At 42.7% G+C, this 21,234-nt stretch overlaps 1 protein-coding gene across 1 annotated transcript; it reads left to right on the top strand.

The window, feature by feature from the left end:
• The first annotated feature begins 1,669 nt into the window (after positions 1-1,669).
• Positions 1,670-17,846, top strand: LOC132782799 (caspase-3-like). Its single transcript, XM_067470694.1, has 4 exons — positions 1,670-1,899; positions 6,716-6,888; positions 13,929-14,058; positions 16,981-17,846. Exons 1-4 carry the CDS (start codon positions 1,698-1,700, stop codon positions 17,232-17,234), a joined length of 759 nt encoding a protein of 252 aa, XP_067326795.1. The 5' UTR covers positions 1,670-1,697; the 3' UTR covers positions 17,235-17,846.
• Positions 17,847-21,234: the final 3,388 nt, after the last annotated feature.

Here is a 21,234-nt window from a genome sequence, read left to right as displayed (position 1 = left end):
AGTAAACCTTTCTCCCAAGGCCTGACAGAAACATTCTCATGAGAATCTGCCCTTTGCACCGAAGCCTCTCTGTTGTCAGTGTCTGCATGAAACTTATTGACCAAAGTGTCTCCATCTTGCACTTCAGAGTCAGGCCCAGCATCCCCCACATCAGAAGTAACAGGAGACTGATTTCCCTCCTCATTATCCACATCAGACACAGAAACATCAGGAGACTGAAACACAATCACAGGTTCAATCACAGGTTTAATCACAGGCAGAGTCCCAACAGTCAGGCTGAGTCCCAGCATGTTCCCACCTCAGCATCTTTAAACTTATTCGCCCAATAATCAACACCACCATCACCATAAACAGCTTGCATTCTCTGATGAATCTCCTTTGGGGTGACACCTTCTGCTGTCAAGAATTCAATGATAATTTCCTTTCTATATTTGCAGCCATGCCTACTATACGGCTCCGGTCCAGCGTACCTGTCCAAACATATCTCCTTCTATCTCCCACCTTGGAGCTTAAGATTGTCTGGGGAAGCCCTGCTCTCGGCCCCGCCTTTGCCTCAAACACACTTGGCGGGGACGAGGGACAGGGCTTCTTGGTGGTGGAATTTGCTCCCCGTGGCAATTAGGTCATTGTCATCCCTCCTCACCTTTAGAAAAAAGGTTAAAATGTGGCTGTGGGACCAGGCCTTTGGGCAATCAGGTTAAAGGACAATAGATAATGTTTGATTATGGCATGGAAGAGGATTTGGATAAGTTAAGTGAAGTAATCATTAGTAGATGGCTAACTAAAAAGCCACCAGACGCGCAATAGCTAATCAGAGTGTAAGTATACTGTTTTAATCTTTATTTATTTAATGTTCATGTTTAATTGTTATATTTTTATTCTGTATTTTATGATGCGGCATTGAATTATTGCCAATTGTAAGCCACCCTGAATCCCCCCAGGGGTTGAGAAGGGCGGGGTAAAAACGTTCGAAATAAAATGACTGCACATTGCTTAAGTTGCATTGACTGACTGACTGTGCAGGGTTCTATACTTTGCACTTTAGCAATGCAACTGTTCAATGCTTAGGCTTCCCGCCAAAATGGAATTGTAAAGGAGAATCTACTGAACAAGCCAGTACCTGTCGCATTCCAGTACTGCCATCTGTTGAGGAGTTATGAAGGTGGAGGCATTACTTTTCCTTCCACCCTCATGGACATTTAATGCAACTTTCTACCAATGCAGAAAATGCATCCATAATTCCTTGTCGGAAACATGTATTCACATCTTTTTGATGCTGACCCTGTGAATCTGGCTCAGAAACTAATTGGCTGCCACAATAGGCAGGTGAGGAAGGGACATTGGCCTTCATACCACTTTATTTCAGTACTTAGCCTTGTTTCTCTTTTCAATCTTAGTTTAGCGGTACTTTCCTTCTAGTGCGTCATGTATATTGCAGAGTTGTATGTTCAGCATTATGATCCATCTGCATCCCAGATCAAATAGTTACTCTGGGCAAATGACGGCAATTTGTAGGTGCTAAAGGTTATTGTTTGCATTTATATCAAGCTAACTAAACAGGATATGAATTTGCTTTCATTCCTCCACCCTCTGGCTGAGTCATAATACACCTAGGTAGGTCAAAGATTATATATATATGATCTTTCAATGCATGGGCTCTTAAACACTGTTTGGTGCCTGTTCGTGAGTCGCGCAGCATGTCAAACCAAAGAAAGAACAGGGCTCTAATCATTGTCAATTACGATTTCTACAGAACTAAATCCGATGAGAGACTCCCGTCAAGACCTGGGGCTAGAAGGGAAGCAGATCCTCTGTTTAGAGCACTGTCCAAGTGCAACTATGCCGTGAGACTTTACTATGATTTGACAGCTAAGGAAATAGAAGAGCTTTATGAGGAAGGTATGTGAATTGCTTTGCTTTTGAAGTGGGGTCGGAAATTAGCAACAGGGACCAATAAACCATTGAAAGAGCTTGGTGTGTTTAGCTTGAAGAAGATGCATCAGAGCTGCCTTCAAACATTTGAAGGCCTATCATGCAGAATAGTTCTTAGTTGTTCTCAGTTGTTCCTGGGGCCAAGGTGAAGACCAATGGGAAGGGCAGGCTAGTAGATTTCACCAGAACTTTGGAATAAATTTCCTAAGCATGTTTGCAGCTTGGGAGTGATCCTGGACTCATCACTGAGCCTGGAAACCCAGGTCTCAGCAGTGGTCGGGAGAGCTTTTCATAGAATCATAGAATCAAAGAGTTGGAAGAGACCTCATGGGCCATCCAGTCCAACCCCCTGCCAAGAAGCAGGAATATTGCATTCAAATCACCCCTGACAGATGGCCATCCAGCCTCTGTTTAAAAGCTTCCAAAGAAGGAGCCTCCACCACACTCCGGGGCAGAGAGTTCCACGCTGAACGGCTCTCACAGTCAGGAAGTTCTTCCTCATGTTCAGATGGAATCTCCTCTCTTGTAGTTTGAAGCCATTGTTCCACGTCCTAGTCTCCAGGGAAGCAGAAAACAAGCTTGCTCCCTCCTCCCTGTGGCTTCCTCTGATCTGGCCACAGCGGTCCACACTCTTGTTACATCCCAAATAGATTACTGCAACGCTCTCTACGTGGGGTTGCCTTTGAAGACTGTTCGGAAACTGCAAGTAGTCCAACAGGCAGCAGCTAGACTACTCACTGGAGTGTCATATAGGGAGCGTACTACCCCCCTGCTATGTCAGCTCCACTGGCTGCCAATCCAGTTCCGACCACAATTCAAATTTATTTATTTGTTTGTTTCGTACATTTCTATCCCGCCCTTCTTCCCATAAGGGGACTCAGGGTGGCCTCACATAAGCATCAAATGACGCTAACAACATATACACCATAAAATGACAATTAAAACAGTAAAATCATTTTAAAAACATTATACAAAATCATAAATATATTCATTTAAGAATACATTAACGTGCCAGTAAAGCCAAAACCAAGCCAAAATTCCTTTCCATATTGCCGCTATCCTCTAGTCGAACGCCTGGCCCAGAGCCAGTTCTTCAATTGTCTTCTGAAGGACAGGAGGGAGGTGGCCAACCTGATGTCCTTAGGGACAGAATTCCACAGATGGGGGCCACTGCCGAGAAGGCCCTGTCTCCCATCCCCACCAACCGCATTTGTGAGGGTGGTGGGATCGAGAGCAGGACCTTTCCTGATGATTTTAAGCTACATTCATAGCAGGATACGTTCAGACAGGTAATCTGAGCCAGAACCGTTTAGGGTTTTAAAGGTTAAAACCAGCACTTTGAATTTATTTATATTTATTTATTTCGGTTTCTTCTACCCCGCCCTTCTCACCCCGAAGGGGACTCAGGGCGGCTTACAAAAGCAAAGGCACAATTCGATGCCGCATCACATAACAGAATTGTGCTCGGAAGCTGATCAGTAGCCAGTGGAGCTGGCACAACAAAGGACTAGAATGCTCCCTGTACGCCGCTCCAGTTAACAACCTCGCTGCTGACCGTTGGACTAATTGAAGCTTCTGAGAAGTTTTCAGAGGCTGCCCCACATAGTGCTGCTTTTGACCTATAAAAACCTATATGGTTCCAGACCAGCGTACTTGTCCAAACGTATCTCCTTCTACGTCCCACCTAGGAGCTTAAGATCTTCTGGGGAGGCCCTGGTCTTGGCCCCGCCTCTATCACAAACACACTTGGCAGGGATGAAGGACAGGGCCTTCTTGGTGGTGGACCCCCACCTGTGGAATTCTCTCCCCAGGGAAATAAGGCTGTATTCATCCTTCCTCACCTTTAGAAAGAAGTTAAAAACGTGGATGTGGGACCAGGCCCTTGGGTAACTATGAGACTATGACAATGACAATGACAACTATTGCTATGGTAATGGAGTATGGACAAGCCTGATGAGTCTCCAACTACAGAATTCGGCTAGATAATGGCCAGTGTTTTCGTAGATTTTAATTGTATTGACTCAATGTTTTTAACTGTGTATATATAATTATTGTTTCTGTTCTGTATTTTATTATGTGTACATGGAGGCATCCAATTGTTGCTGGCTGGAAGCTGCCCTGTGCCCCCCCCCCCCGGGGGGTTGAGAAGGGTGGGGTAAAAATAATAATAATATTTAATAATATTAATAATATCAAAATAATAATAAATAATAAATATCAGTAATATCTGTTTGACAGTGGACCTCATTGTCTTGGAAGGTAGTTGACTATCTTTTACCAGAGGTATTAAAGTAGCCATCTCTTGATGATATCTGTAGGGATATCTTTGATTATAGATCCTGTACTGAGCAGGTAGATAGACTAGATCAGTGGTTCTCAGCTTTTAGACTTGCCAGTATTTTAAAATTCAGTTTCCAGATCCTCCAACCATTGGAGAATACTTGTGTGGTGGAAGCCCTTTCCTTGGAAACTTTTAATCAGAGGCTGGGTGGTCATCTGTCAGGGGTACTTTAATTGTGCTTTTCCTGCATGGCAGGGAGTTGGACTAGATGGCCCATGTGGTTTCTTCCAACTCTATTATTTGATGAAATACTAAGCACAGGATGGAAAATGAGGAAGAAAGGTAAAAGAGTGTCCGAAATCCTAAGACTCCAATCTGAAACCTCTTATTCTAGGAACTTGTTGTTGGCTAGTCTTAAGGCCCTGTCTCAGAACCCTCCACTGTCATAGATATGGTGCATAAGTAGGGGAAACAAAGCCTTTCAAACCCTGCTCTTCCAAACGTGAACTAAACTACTTCCCAAGGTAGAGCTATCCAAATCTGTCACTACTTACTTGGAGAAGGGAAGAAAGGGTGATCCTAGAGACATTTGTTATATTCTTACTACCTTTAGTCTTCAGTTATGTGTGCATTTACCTGGAAGTAAGTTCCATAGAATCCAATGAGGCTGGGTGTTTTATTCCTTTAGTTCAACGTTTCTCAACCTGGGGGTCGGGAAACCTGGGAGGTTGTGAGGGGGTGTCAGAGGCCAAAGACCATCGGAAAGCACAGTATTTTCTGTTGGTCATGGGGGTTCTGTGTGGGAAGTTTGGCCCAATACTATCATTGGTGGGGTTCAGAATGCTCTTTGATTGAAGGTGAACTATAAATCCCAGTGTAAAGAGGCCACCAGTTTGTAACGGTTTGTAAAGGAGCCACCACTTTATAAGGACTTACTAAATTGATAACACAACTAATGGCTTGTAATATTGAATTGGTCTTTCTGCAATGTGTAGCGTGGCTTAACTTGAAAGTATTTGTAACAGAGACTTGGCTTTAGAAGAAACTGTAACAAGTTTATTGAAGTATACAAGAAGCTTGATGGTTTCAATGTTTCTTAGCTTGTAGAAGCACATATCTTCAGAGGTTACATTTATAACATTTCATAAAACAACTCTTAAGAGAACTATTCCTTTCACTAAACAGGTTTTAAACTTATTCTCCTTCAAAATGTGTTTCTTTCTTTAATAGATTACTTCAGGCAGAAGTTTATTCTTTCCTTATGTTATTTCTGTTGCAGTAAAGACTCTTATTAGGGTTCTCTCCCCTTTTTCCTCATACACTGACTAATAATATAAATAAGTCAACTCGACCTATCTAAACTACACAGGCTAAAAGCCATAACCTTCCTGATTCTCAACTCAGTAGAATCAGCCTTTCCCTGTAGTTCTTAGACTACAGACTACCTTACTGGTTCTCACACAACAGAACCAGCCTTCCCTGTAGTTCGCTGGCTACAGACTAACTTACTGGTTCTCAACACACAACAGAACCAGCTTTCCCTGTAGTTCACTGACTACAGACTAACTTACTGGTTCTCAACACACAACAGAACCAGCCTTCCCTGTAGTTCGCTGACTACAAACTAACCGTTTTAAAATGGCTGCCCTGCCAAGTGGCAGTTGGCTCCGCCCCTTTTTCCATGACAATCCAGCTCAAAGTGAGTTGAGCTGGCTACCCCACCCCCCCAGTTATGCTAGTTTAAATACTTACCCTTTTAAACACCTATCTATTATTATACATAACTGTAGATTAAAACTCACACTTCACCACACCCAGTAACTACAACTCCAAAATGTCAAGGTCTATTTTCCACAAACTCCATCAGTGTTCACATTTGGGCATACTGAGTATTCATGCCAAGTTTGGCCCAGATCTATCATGGTTTGAGTCCACAGTGCTCTCTGGATGTAGGTGAACTACAATTCCCAAACTCAAGGTCAATGCCCACCAAATCCTTCCAGTATTTTCTGTTGGACATGGAAGTTCTGTGTGCCAAGTTTGGTTCAATTCCATCATTGGTTGAGTTCAGAATGCTATTTGATTGTAGGTGAACTATAAATCCCAGCAACTACAACTCCCAAATAAAATCAATCCCCCCCCCCCCCCACACCCCACCAGTATTCAAATTTTGGCATATCAGGTATTTGTATCAAATTTGGTCCAGTGAATAAAAATCTATCCTGCATATCAGATATTTACATTACAATTCATAACAGTAGCAAAATTATTGTTATGAAGAAGCAACAAAAATAATGTTATGGTTGGGAGTCACCACAATATGAGGAACTATATTAAGGGGTCATGGCATTAGGAAGGTTGAGGACCACTGCTTTAGTTGATGCAGTTCGGTTGTTCTTTTTGATCTTTAGTCTTGACAATAAATCAACTTTGTGATATTATGGGGAAAACATAATATAAATTGATGAAATAATACTGGCATATTCTTTTTTCCTCCTGCAGAATGCCATGCAGATCACGGGGACTGTTTTGTGAGCATCATTTCCAGTCACGGCCAGGAAGGGAGTGTGTTTGACTGTGAAGGACAGCCAGTTCTGCTCACACGGATTTTCAAGGCATTATCACCCGAAAGATGTCACAATCTAACAGGAAAGCCCAAAATCTTCTTCATACAGGTAAGCTGCCAGTGTAAAATTTCAGCGTGTCAAGCAGTGTTTCTCAAACAGATATTTGAAAGATGCATTGCAAGAACTTATATAGTCCAATACACCTGGAAGGCACCTGGTTGAGGGAAGCTACTATAATGATGTAGTGGTTGATTAACACTTACTTTAGTTAGGCGATCCCTCATGGTCCGAGTAGGATAATCCTCCAGGGTGGGTCCGTAGGTCCCTATTCTTGATCTGCATCATCTCCCACAGTGAGGACATTGGTTTCCAGGTGAAAGGCGGCCCTGGTCGGGGTTGGCTTGACGCGCCTTCCTCTTGGCACGTTTCTCTCTTTCGCCCTCCATTAGTGCATCTTCAAATTCTGCAGCACTGCTGGTCACAGCTGACCTCCAACTGGAGTGCTCACAAGCCAGGGCTTCCCAGTTCTCAGTGTTTATGCCAAAGTTTTTAAGGTTGGCTTTGAGACCATCTTTCAATCTCTTTTCCTCTCCTCCAACATTCCTTTTTCCGTTCTTGAGTTCAGAGTAGAGCAACTGCTTTGGGAGACGATGGTCAGGCATCCGGACAACATAGCCGGTCCAGCGGAGTTGATGGTGGAGGACCATTGCTTCAATGCTGGTGGTCTTTGCTTCTTCCAGCATGTTGACATATGTCCGCTTGCCTTCCCAAGAGATTTGCAGGATTTTCCGGAGGCAGCGCTGATGGAATTGTTCCAGAAGTTACATGTAACATCTGTAGACAGTCCACATTTCGCAGGAATATAGCAGGGTTGGGAGGACAATAGCTTTATAAACAAGCACCTTGGTATCCCTACGGATGTCCCGGTCCTCAAACACTCTCTGCTTCATTTGGAAAAATGCTGCACTCGCAGAGCTCAGGCGGTGTTGTATTTTGGTGTCGATGTTTACTTTGGTGGAGAGGTGGCTGCCAAGGTTGAGTTACAATTCATAAGCTGTTGCAGAGGTCCATAACACAATATCAATTTCTGTTTTTAATTTAATACTGACTGCATAAAAACCCTTTTAAAGTTGTGCTAATGCTACAAGAGATGCTATTTTAGAAGTACAGTTATGTTCAGAGGCTGCTGACCTACTGGCCTCTGCTCTTGAATCCAGATGGAAAATGCTTTATTGTTACAATGGCATGTAAATTCTGTGCGAAAGGACCCTTATTTATTTGTTTACTTCATTTATATCCCGTCCTTCTCGCCCCAAAAGCGACTCAGAGCAGCCTTACAGAAAGGCAATAATTCAATGCCATAAACATATGAAGGTTGAATGAAAAGTAATGCCCTCACCTTCATAACTCTTCAACGGATGGCAGCACTGGTATGAGGCAGGTACTGGCTTGTTCAGTAGACTCTCCTCTACAGTTCCATTTTGTCAAGAAGCCTTAGCATTGAAAGGTTGTGTTGTTAAAGTGTGAAGTATGGAACCCTGCGCAGTCAGTCAGTCAATGCGACTTAAGCAACGTGCAGTCATTGAATTCTTGGCAGCAGAAGGGGATTCATCAGAGAATGGAAGCTGTTTATAGTGATTGTGTTGACGTGAGTACTATGCGTCGTTGGGCAAGTAAGTTTAAAGATGTAGAGGTGGGAACATCTGACTTGCATGACAAACCAAGAGTTGGACGTCCTGTGACAGCAACCACCGAGTTTCACAAGCAAAAGGTTGACAGATTGATTCAGGACGATTGTCGTATCACTCAGAGAGAAATTTCAAGCATAATCGGCATTTCACAAGAATGTGTGGGTCACATTATTGCTTAGCTTGGCTATCGGAAGATCTGTGCACAATGGGTTGCGGAACCAGAGTGTCGACTTCTTCTGTGACGGCTTCAGAAAACTTGTTCATTGTTGGCAGAAATGTATCCAATTGTCTGGTGATTATGTGGAAAAGTGAATAGTGGTAGTTAAAGACCACATTCTAGGGATTATTTCTGCATTTGATTTATCAAAATATTCCCATCCAAACCCAAGTAACAAAGGTGGAGGCATTACTTTTCATTCAACTCTCGTACATACAGTAAAATAAACACATACATTGAAACCAAGAAATTAAAACAATTATTAAAATCACATTGTCTAAAATCAAGATCCAAGGCCATTCCATTAGTCATTTCACTGTTCCATATTCTCATATTGCACTAACTTGCTAGCCAAGAACTCGATCCCATAACCATGTTTTTACCTTCTTCCTGAAGGTCAGGAGGGAGGGGGCTGCTCTAATTTCGCTGGGGAGGGAATTCCATAGCCGAGGGGCCACCACTGAGAAGGCCCTGTCTGAGAAGGCACCGCTTGTGCGAAGGAGGGGGGACCAAGAGTAGGGCCTCCCTAGAAGATCTTAACCTCTGAAGTGGATCATAGGGGGAGATACCGGTAAGCTGGGCCAGAACCGTTTAGGGCTTTATAGGCTAAATCCAGCATTTTGAATTGTGTTCAGTAGCAGACTGGCAGCCAGTGGAGCTGATATAACAGGGGGGTTGTATGCTTCCTGTATGCCGCCCCAGTGAGGAATCTGCTGCCATTCGTTGGACCACTTGAAGCTTCTGAACAGTCTTCAAAGGCAACCCCATGTTGAGCAGGTTGCAGTAGTCTATTCTTGACAATCCTATTCATATTCAAAATGATTTTTTTGCCATAACAGCTTTAAAAAATTAAAGGTATCACATCAGGACTCTGGAGGTTTCTAACAGATTACTCTTCTGGAATTTGAGCATTATATGAATTCAGATTGGCATGAACGAATTTAAATGCTTTCATTTGATGTGTCAAAACAGATTCTGTGAAAATACATGAAAGGCCAACCTGACCCAACTCAATGAAACACATGTTTACTTTAGACAATGCACGATTAATGCACAGCAGTGCCTTTGGTTTCACTTCAAGTGCATGCATATGTATATGAGTCACATGTCAAAAGACAGGGGAGTGTTTGTTTTTTCCCATTCGTCATCAAGGATTAAATTGTTTTCTGTTCCACGAAATTTCCTGGTCTCATGGTATCAGCATTAACACCTAGCACGCTGAAGCATGCCTGGTGTTTGACTTGTGATTCTAAGGAATTTCCCCCTTATAGCAAATACCAGATTCAACAAAGAGATTTCCCTTTAAACATAACAGTGGTGGGGAAAGTCCCATGATTCCTGTTTAATGACCAATATGATCATGACTTCCTGAAAATGTTATCTGAATATCGTAAAAATGCATAAGTTGTAAAGTTGCATTTAATAGTCCATCTCTTCTGAGGTTGGATTGTAGCTTAAAGGAAATTGAAACTCATAACAGGAGACCTGGAGTTCAGAGAAATATGGTTTCAATCATCTTAGCACAGTGATTCTCAACCTGTGGTCCACAAGAACTAAAATATGGTCCGCGCCCCTGCCATTACTACACAGTTGCAACAAGAGTGACTGGTCTTGAGTGAGAGAGGAGATTCCATCTAAACACTAGGAAGAACTTCCTGACTGTGAGAGCCGTTCAGCAGTGGAACTCTCTGTGGTGGAGGCTCCTTCTTTGGAAACTTTTAAGCAGAGGCTGGATGGCCATTTGTCAGGGATGATTTGAATGCAATATTCCTGCTTCTTGGCAGGGGGTTGGACTGGATGGCCCATGAGGTCTCTTCCAACTCTTTGATTCTATGATTCTATGGTCTCACAAAACCCTCTTTTGGTGCCAAGGCTTATTAAATATGGTTTTCTGTGGGTGAGCAGATGGTGACTACTGGATGGCATATTTCTGTATCTGTTGTACTCCAGGACAGGAAAAGCCCTCTGATTTTAAAACACCACACCATTGAATGGAAAACAATCCTTTTATTGAAGATAATTAGAAAGCTGCAAGTAAAAAGCACTTAAAAGAAATAGGTAAATCCAATTAGGTAAGGAGATAAACAGGAGCAAAAATAATCCAGGGTAAAGTTCACCAAAGTCCATAAAACAAAGTCCACATTTCCCTAATATAATTCAGGAAAACAGGAAACATTAATCCAAGGCAGGAGTAGGCAGTCCAAACCATGAACAACAAATACTTAAACAAGAATCTTCCAAGAAAAGCTTCCATGAAACATAGGACGAGAACTATATTTGATTCCAACAATGCTTTATATTGGATCCCATGTCGGATACTTCCCAAGTGTCTAGGATGTTGAGAGCTGTGCTGGCAGTATTGTAAACTACCAGCAGGTTCAACCAAGCCAGAGTGGTCTCAACTGAGAAGTAGAACTAAGTGCACCCAACCCATTTAACTATGGTGAAACAAAATCTATATTGGCTCGGGTGTCGCCCAGGATAATAAGGCCCGTGGCAAGTGCTTCTCCTGGGCACTCATCAACAAGTGGGCTATAGGAACCAGGACACACTGCTGAGCAACCCAGGGCGTGGGCCTATAATGCAACTGGAAGCAAAACAAGTATTATTATTATTATTATTATTATTATTATTTGAAACACAACAAGATGAGTCCACAACAAACAAGATCACTCTGCTGGCCGTTGTATTGGATCACACGTCGGACACTTCCCAAGTGTCTAGGACTGTGTGATGTATTGGCAAATGATGTGTGCAGATCCCAGTAAAGTTGCCTTTTGTAGCTAGCAGATGGTAATTTTGTCAGCGCCGATTGTGTTTAAGTGCAGGCCAAGGTCTTTAGGCACTGCACCCAGTGTGGTGATCGCCACTGGGACCACCTTGACTGGCTTGTGCCAGAGTCTTTGCAGTTTGATCTTTAAATCCTCGTATCATGTCAGCTTTTCCAGTTGTTTCTCTTCAATCCTGCTGTCACCTGGGATTGCAACATCGACAATCCATACTTTGTTTTTTAACACAATCGTGAGTTTAGGAGAATTGGGCTCCAAAACTCTGTCTGTCTGAATCTGGAAGTCCCAGAGCTTGACGTGTTCATTCTCTGTAACTTTTTCTGGCTTATGATCCCATCAATTCTTTGTCACAGACAGATGGTATTGGTGGCACCAATAATAATAATAATAATAATAATTATTATTATTATTATTATTATTATTATTATTATTATTCCATAGAATCATAAGAGCTGGAAAAGACACAAGGGCCATCCAGTCCAATGCCCTGCCATTTTTGGAAGAATTAATTGAGGGGATGGTGTTGGAGGATTCCTGTTTAGCACCTTATATTTGTCATTCCAGGGTCAGGGTTCTGCTATTTAGCACATAGATGAAATGGCAGGGAGAATTTGCCTGGTGATGTATTGGAGAGCCCAGTTTCTCCAGTATGTTGATGACAGCCTTCTCTTCTCCTTCGCTTTTTCACCTAAATCTCAGCAAGATGTTTTGATTCTAAATTATGGTTTGCTATCAGAAATAGTTCAGATGGTTAGACAACACAGATGTTCTCCTAATCAGCTAATCATGGATGGAATAGATTCCAACGAATATGCACAAATTCAAATTGATGGTCATGGCTTAAAGACCTTATACTATATGCCTTGTGTCCAGGTTATCTGCAGGATATATATTTCCATATTTTTGAAAGAGGCAGCTCATCTACAAGGGCTGAATAAAAAAGTAATGCCTCTACCTTCATAACTCCTCAACAGATGGCAGTACTGGTATGCGGCAAGTACTGGCTTGTTCAGTGGACTCTCCTCTACAGTTCCATTTTGACAGGAAGCATTAGCATTGAATGGTTATGTTGTTAAACTGCAAAGTAAGGAACTCTGCACACATGCTAAGTCACTGCGACTTAAGCAACATGCAGTCATTGAATTCTTGACAGCAGAAGGTGTCACTTCAACATCTTTAAAACATACTAGCCCAGCGATGCAAAGTATTAGAGAAGGAAGGGAAGAGGAAGAGAAGGAAGGAAAGAAGGAGAGAAGGAAAGAAAAAAGAGAAGGAAGGAAGGAAGGAAGGAAAGAGAGAAAGAATAATAATAATAATAATAATAATAATAATACTTTATTTGTACCCCGCTACCATCTCCCCATGGGACTCGATGCGGCTTACATGAGGCCAAGCCCAAAATACATCAAACAACATCAATAACACATTATTATTATTATTATTATTAAACTTTATTTGTACCCCGCTAGCATCTCCCGAAGGACTTGATGCGGCTTACAAAGGCCAAGGCCTCAACACACAATATAACAATACAAAACCTAAGGCAAATTAAAAACAATTAAAGCAATATAAACAACAAGCAATAAACAATACACTAAGACACAATAAAACTGGGCCGGGCCAGAGTAATGGGTACAGGATTAAAAGTGCTGATGTGACAGGTGGTATATAAGGCTTATAGGGCAAGTGCAGTGTGCAGCGTGCGGCAATCTTAGTTCTAATAAAGTGCTTCTGGGACTTGGTATTGGAGATTTCCTATTCTGGAAAGGCACATCGGAACAGCCAGGTCTTCAAGTTCTTTCTAAAGACTGCCAATGTAGGGGCCTGTCTAAGATCTTTGGGGAGGGTGTTCCAGAGTCGGGGGGCCACCACAGAAAAGGCCCTGTCTCGTGTCCCCACCAAACGCGCTTGCGACGCAGGCGGGATCACAAGCAGGGCCTCTCCAGATGAACGAAGTGAACGCGTGGGTTCGTAGACGGAGATGCGGTCACGCAGGTAGGATGGTCCCAAACCGTTCAGGGCTTTGTAGGTAAGCACCTGCACCTTAAAGTACTCACATCAACATAATCACCATAAACAGCTTGCAATCTTTGATTAATCTCCTTTGGGGTGAGACCTTCTGCTGCCAAGAATTCAATGACTGCACGTTGCTTAAGACGCAATGACTGACCGTCTGTGCAGGGCTCCATACTTCACACTTTAACAACACAACTGTCCAATGCTAAGGCTTCCCACCAAAATGGAATTGTAGACAAGAGTCTACTGAACAAGCCAGTACTGCCATCTGTTGAGGAGTTATGAAGGTGGAGGTATTACTTTTCATTCAACCCTCGTACATGGGGTAAAAGGGAGACACCATTTTGTTCTGGACCTGGACCCATTGAGCATGGAGCTGCTGTTAGAAGGCCAAGGAAAAGCCATTTTAATTAATTGTGTTTTTGTGTTTTTAAGGCCTGCCGTGGAGAGGACATTGATCGTGGCATATTCCTCGAGACAGACGGTGGTGAAGCACAGGTTGACTGTTTCTCGCACTATCTCTCCATCCCTGAAAACACTGCAGTCATGTTTTCATGTTGCCCAGGTACATGCATCAACAAACACTCTTTGCACATTTATTCCAAAACACATTCCACCAAATATGCCCAAGTTAGTGTGCATGCAAATTGGAAGAAGGATGTTTTATTTGCCTTTAGGAATAAGTATTATTGGGAAAGTAACAGGCAGAAGGTAAATAAAGCTATACTATTCAGTTGTGTTTTAGAGAAGCAGTGTTTGCTCCCTTCGTCAGTCTTAAAGTCTTCGTAGGTTGAGCATCCTTTACCTGGAAATTTGAAACTGTTCATAATATATAAATGCATATAAATATTGTGGGACTGCACAACTAGCATTTCATACAGTTGTTCAGGAGTGTAGATTGAAGCTTGGTAGTTGCTGATCCTACTATTACACAACCTCAGGAACCTCAGAAAATCAGAAGGGTAGAAAACTATATATTTATTGTATGTATTTAATTTTAACAATTATATTTAATTTAAATACATGTGTGTGGGGTGGGGTATAGAGAGAGAGAGTGAGAGGTCCCATCGTTTAATTTAAATAATCTTTTATTTAAAAGTTTATTGGGGTTTTTTAACTTGCCTTATGTAACAAAATAACTTAGAATCATAGAATCATAGAATCAAAGAGTTAGAAGAGACCTCATGGGCCAGCCAGCCCAACACCCTGCCAAGAAGCAGGAATATTGCATTCAAATCACCCCTGACAGATGGCCATCCAGCCTCTGCTTAAAAGCTTCCAAAGAAGGAGCCTCCACCACACTCCGGGACAGAGAGTTCCACTGCTGAACGGCTCTCACACTTCACTGTTTTAGTCATATTTATAGCTTGACATGGGTGGATTGAAGTGCTATCATGTTGCAGAATAGGAGCCCCCAGTGGCACAATGGGTTAAACCCTTGTGCTGGCAGGACTGAAGACTGACAGGTTGGAGGTTCGAATCCGGGGAGAGCACGGATGAGCTCCCTCTGTCAGCTCTAGCTCCCAATGCGGGGACATGAGAGAAGCCTCTCCAAAAGGATGGTAAAACTTCAAAATATCCCCTGAGCAACGTCTTTGCAGATGGCCAATTCTCTCACACCAGAAGCGACTTGCAGTTTCTCAAGTTGCTCCTGACACGGGGGGGAAAAACCATATTTATTTATTTATTATTTTAGACCTGAGAAACTGCAAGTCGCTTCTGGTGTGACATAATTGGCCGTCTGCAAGGACGTTGCCCAGGGTTAAACCCTTGTGCCAGCAGGACTGAAGACCGACAAGTCAGAGGTTTGAATCTGGGGAGAGCACGGATGAGCTCCCTCTGTCAGCTCTAGCTCCCCATGCAGGGACATAAGAGAAGCTTCCCATAAAGGATGGTAAAACATCAAAACTCCATAAAGGATTTTTTAAAAACTTGCATTATTTACCAAAATAACTTGACTTCTGGTGTGAGAGAATTGGCCGTCTACAAGGATGTTGCCCAGGGTTAAACCTTTGTGCCAGCAAAACTGAAGACCGACAGGTCGGAGGTTTGAATCTGAGGAGAGCACAGATGAGCTCCCTCAGTCAGCTCTATCTCCCCATGCGGGGACATAAGAGAAGCTTCCCATAAAGGATGGTAAAACATCAAAATCCCACAAAGGATGAGTTTTTTTTTTTACTTGCCTTATGTACCAAAATAACTTGACTGCTTTAGTCATATTTACAGCTTGACATGGGTGGATTGAAGTGCTATCATGTCGCAGAACGGGAGCCCCAAGTGACACAATGGGTTAAACCCTTGTGCAGGCAGGATTGATGACTGATAGGTCAGCAGTTTGTATCTGGGAAGAGCGCGGATGAGCTCCCTCTGTCAGCTCTAGCTCTCCATGTGGGGACATGAGAGAAGCCTCTCACAAAGGATGGTAAAACTTCAAAATATCCGGGCATCTCCTGAGCAATGTCCTTGCAGACAGTCAATTCTCTCACACTAGAAGCAACTTGCAGTTTCTCAAGTTGCTCCCAACATGAAAAAAATATATTGCAGAATGTCTCAGATCAGCCTTATGCAACTTGCAGGTACAAGCTCAACGAAGGACAGTATTAAGAGTGAAGAGAGAGGGGATCAGGAGACAGTTCCACCTTGTCTCCTGTGCTATGTTAATAATATAATATAATATATTGTATATACATATAATATTTATAATATTATAATGTAATGCAATATAATACTACTAACAATATATTATAATTATATATTTATATTACATGTGATATTACTAATAATATTACAATATAATGATATAATACAATATAGTAATATTTAATACTGATGTTGTACTATGCTAATAATATAATATATTGTATGTATATACATATATATCTTGTAAGCCGCTGTGAGTCCCCTTCGGGGTGAGAAGGGCAGCATATAAATGTCGTCAATAAATAAATTGACAATGGTACATATTGACAAGCTGGAATGTGTCCAGAGGAGGGCGACTAAAATGATCAAGGGTCTGGAGAACAAGCCCTATGAGGAGCGGCTTAGGGAACTGGGCATGTTTAGCCTGAAGAAGAGAAGGCTGAGAGGAGATATGATAGCCATGTATAAATATGTGAGAGGAAGCCACAGGGAGGAGGGAGCAAGTTTGTTTTCTGCTTCCTTGGAGACTAGGACGCGGAACAATGGCTTCAAACTACAAGAGAGGAGATTCCATCTGAACATTAGGAAGAACTTCCTGACTGTGAGAGCCGTTCAGCAGTGGAACTCTCTGCCCCGGAGTGTGGTGGAGGCTCCTTCTTTGGAAGCTTTTAAGCAGAGGCTGGATGGCCATTTGTCAGGGGTGATTTGAATGCAATGTTCCTGCTTCTTGGCAGGGGGTTGGACTGGATGGCCCATGAGGTCTCTTCCAACTCTTTGATTCTATGATTCTATGATTCTATGAAATAAATAAATATTCACATTAATATTTGTTCCGTGGCATTTCCAGGCTATGTCTCCTTTATCAACCAATGGGAATCGATGTTCATCAAAGCCTTACTGGAACTGTTAGAAGGGGAGGAGCGCCGTCTTGAAATTGCAAATTTGATGACCCGAATTATGTGGAAAGTTGCCTTCCATTGTGAAGCGAGAGGAACGTATGCCGGCTGCAAAGAGATGCCCTGCTTTGTGACCAATATGGTGGAATGTGTTTACCCATTTTCGTCATCAGGTAGCCATAGGACCCAAGAAAGGACAGAATAGCAACATAGATAAGGATAACCCATACGTCAACGTTGGCAGTGGCCTCAGCACAAAAAGGACCACCGGCTTGCATAAGAAATGCAATATTTTTATGAACTGAAATGGCAGCCCATTTACTCTCCTCTAGAGCAGGACTTCTTAAACTTTTTCCACTTGGAACCTCTTTCAGACTGAGACATGTTTTCATGACCCCAGGTATATTTATATAAATAGGAATGTAATGTTCGTTTGTGGGATTAACATAACTCACAAATCACTGGACGAAATGATACCAGATTTGGACACAATACACCTATCAGGCCAACAAGTGACCATCACTCATGAAAAAACTGAAAATCACAGTGGAAGAGACATAAAAAATCCAAAAATAAAAAAATTAATTACAATGCATGCGCAAAACCACATATATACACTTATACACAAATATATACACACACATATACACATATAGACACACACAAAACACAAAATACACAGACTGGGCCACAGCAAGGTGTGGCAGGGGACGGCTAGAAAATAAATCTATATAAATAAAAATGTAATGTTTGTTTGTGGAATTAACACAACTCAAAAACCACTGGAAGAATTGACACTAAATTTGGACACAATACAACCATCGTAAAATATTGAAAAACACAGCAGAAAAGACTTTTAAAGCCAAAAAACAAAACAAAAAATACATTACAACTCATGTGCAGAAGCACATATATACACAAACACAAATATACATAAATAAATGCACACACAAAACACATAGACACAGAAAGGGGGAAGGAAGGAAGGAAGGAAGGAAGGAAGGAAGGAAGGAAGGAAGGAAGGAAGGAGAGAAGGAAGAAAAGAGAGAAAGGTAGAGAAGGAAAAAAGGAGAGAGAGAAATAAAAAAAGTGAAAGAAGGAAGGAAAGAGAAAGGGAAGGAAGGAGAGAAGGAACGAAGGAGAGGAAGGAAGGAAGGAAGGAAGGAAGGAAGGAAGGAAGGAAGGAAGGAAGGAACCAAAAAGCAAAGGAAGCGAGGAAATAAACAGGTAGAAAAAAGAAGAGAAAGAGGGAGGGAAAGAAAAAGAGGGAAGGAAGGAAAGAAGGAGGGAAGGAAGGAGAGAAAGAAAGAAGGAGAGAAAAAGGGAGGGAAGGTTGGCCACTGCAACGCGTGGTAGGTACAGCTAGTATCTATATAAATAAGAATGCAATGTGCATTTGTGGGATTAACATAACTCACAAACAACTGGACGAAATGATACCAAATTTGGACACAAGACACCTATCAGGCCTACGAGTGACCATCACTCACAAAAACACTGAAAAGCAAAGCAGAAGAGACTTAAAAAGCCAAACAAGCAAAAAGATGCTACAGCACATGTGCAAAATGACTCCCCTGGCAAACAAAACACACAATAGCATATCCACACTCTCTTTTGGACTACAGCTCCAAGCATCCCTTAGACTAGGAGTAGAATCACCTTGCTTCAGACACCAAACAGCACACAAGCAATAGTCTTTATGGTGTATCAAAGTAAAAGATAAAAAGTTCAAAAAGGCAAAAGTATAATTCCAAAGATCAATATAAGGGAACACTGGAAAACAGGATCCACGAAGATATAAGCAAGGCAAAGTCCCACAGAGTCCTGAAACCATGAACATGAAAACTGCAAGATAATTCCCAAGCCTCTTGGCTGAAGCAAGAAGTTGCTCTGACACTGGGTATTTTCAAACAGCCTGTTTAATACCCTTTGGAAAACATAGAATCATAGAATCAAAGAGTTGGAAGAGACCTCATGGGCCATCCAGTCCAACCCCCTGCCAAGAAGCAGGAATATTGCATTCAAATCACCCCTGACAGATGGCCATCCAGCCTCTGCTTAAAAGCTTCCAAAGAAGGAGCCTCCACCACACTCCGGGGCAGAGAGTTCCACTGCTGAACGGCTCTCACAGTCAGGAAGTTCTTCCTCGTGTTCAGATGGAATCTCCTCTCTTGTAGTTTGAAGCCATTGTTCCGCGTCCTAGTCTCCAAGGAAGCATAAAACAAGCTTGCTCCCTCCTCCCTGTGGCTTCCTCTCACATATTTATACATGGCTATCATATCCCCTCTCAGCCTTCTCATGAAGGCATTCCTCTGGCCCTTGACCTCCCTTTCTCTCTTGCTAGCAATTCTCACACTCCTTCGAACCTCAAATTCCAAATGATCAGCCCGATCTAAAGCTCCGGCGTCATCAAGGTTTATTTGTTTATTAGTGCTTTTTTGCTCATTATCTGGCTGAGAACAACTGTCCTCCCTTCCTGAATCAGAATGTTCCTGGTTTTCAGTAGTTGCATTATCAGCAACAGCATCCCTTGCTGTAGGAAAAAAACTGAACTTTTATACCCTGTTCTTCCTCATCTATCACCGCTTTGCACCTGACTGTGAATCTGAATCCCATCATCCTCATCAGACTCTTTGACACTATCACTCTGTGATTCCAGCTGAGTCACAACACCAGGCCCTTTAGGAGAGGAGGAGGATGCAAATGCACTGCTTCCAAGATGCAAGCTTTCTTCTCCGTGGATTTCTTTAAGAGCATCCCAATCCCTGCATATTTCCCATTTCCTGTTCCTCAACTGCAACTCCCATCAATCCTCCAGGTAGATAGATTAGATGGAGATAGATAGATAGGTAAGTTGATGGATCAGGGGGATGCTGGGAGTTGCAGTCCAAGAATAGGTAGAGAAGGAAGAAAGGGGAGAAAGGGGAAGGGGAAAAAAGGGGGAGAAGGAAGGGAAGAGGAAGAGAAGGAAGGAAAGCAGGAGAGAAGGACAGAAAAAAGGGAAGGAAGGAAGGAAAGAGAGAAATAATAATAATAATAATAATAATAATAATAATACTTTATTTGTACCCCGCTACCATCTCCCCGGTGGCGCAGTGGGTTAAAGCACTGAGCTGCTGAGCTTGTTGAGCGGCGTGAGCTTCCACTTTCAGCCCTAGCTTCTGCCAACCTAGCAGTTCGAAAACATGCAAATGTGAGTAGGTTAATAGGTACCGCTCCGGCAGGAAGGTAACGGCGCTCCATGCAGTCATGCTGGCCACATGACCTTGGAGGTGTCTACGGACAAGGCTGGCTCTTCGGCTTAGAAATGGAGATGAGCACCACATCCCAGAGTCAGACATGACTGGACTTAATGTCAGGGGACTACCTTTACCTTTACCTTTTTACCATCTCCCCATGGGACTCGGTGCGGCTTATATGAGGCCAAGCCCAAAATACATCAAACAACATCAATAACACAACATTAATAAACAATCAATAAAATACAAATCATATAAATCACATAACAAAAAAATAGTGGCATGTAAACAGTTTTAAAATGCTCGGAAACTCCAACTGGTCCAGCGGGAGGCAGCCAGATTGCTCACCGGAGCGACATACAGGGAGCACACCACCCCCCTGTTGTGTCAGCTCCACTGGCTGCCGATCCAATTCCGAGCACAATTCAAAGTGCTGGTTTTGACCTACAAAACCCTATACGGTTCCGGCCCAGTGTATCTGTCCGAACGGATCTCCCTCTACGTCCCACCTCGGAACCTAAGATCTTCCGGGGAGGCCCTGCTCTCGACCCCGCCTTTATCACAAGTGAGGTTAGCGGGGACGAGGAGCAGGGCCTTCTCGGTGGTGGCCCCCCACCTGTGGAACTCACTCCCCGGGGAGATTAGATTGGCAACATCCCTTCTTTCATTTAGGAAAAAGTTGAAAACCTGGATTTGGGACCAGGCATTTGGACATCAAGGCAGCTAAAGAAAGACCTGATGACGAGCTGGAATTTGACGAGACGGAATGGATTTACGAAACTTCGAACGCTGAGCTCAGGATTAGCCTACTACTGTGTTACTGTATTTTGTGTAGTGATGTTTTTTTTAAAAAAATAATATGTAACTGTTTAATTTTGCTTATATATGTATGTATATGTGACAAAGGCATCGAATTGTGCCTTCCTCTGTAAGCCGCCCTGAGTCCCCCCCCCCCCCCGGGGGTGA

This window comes from Anolis sagrei, chromosome 7 (genome assembly GCF_037176765.1).
Source record: "Anolis sagrei isolate rAnoSag1 chromosome 7, rAnoSag1.mat, whole genome shotgun sequence".
Classification (NCBI taxonomy): Eukaryota; Metazoa; Chordata; class Lepidosauria; order Squamata; family Dactyloidae; genus Anolis; species Anolis sagrei.
The sequence above is the reverse complement of the archived record's forward strand: the minus strand, read 5'-3'. Positions and strand labels throughout refer to the sequence as shown.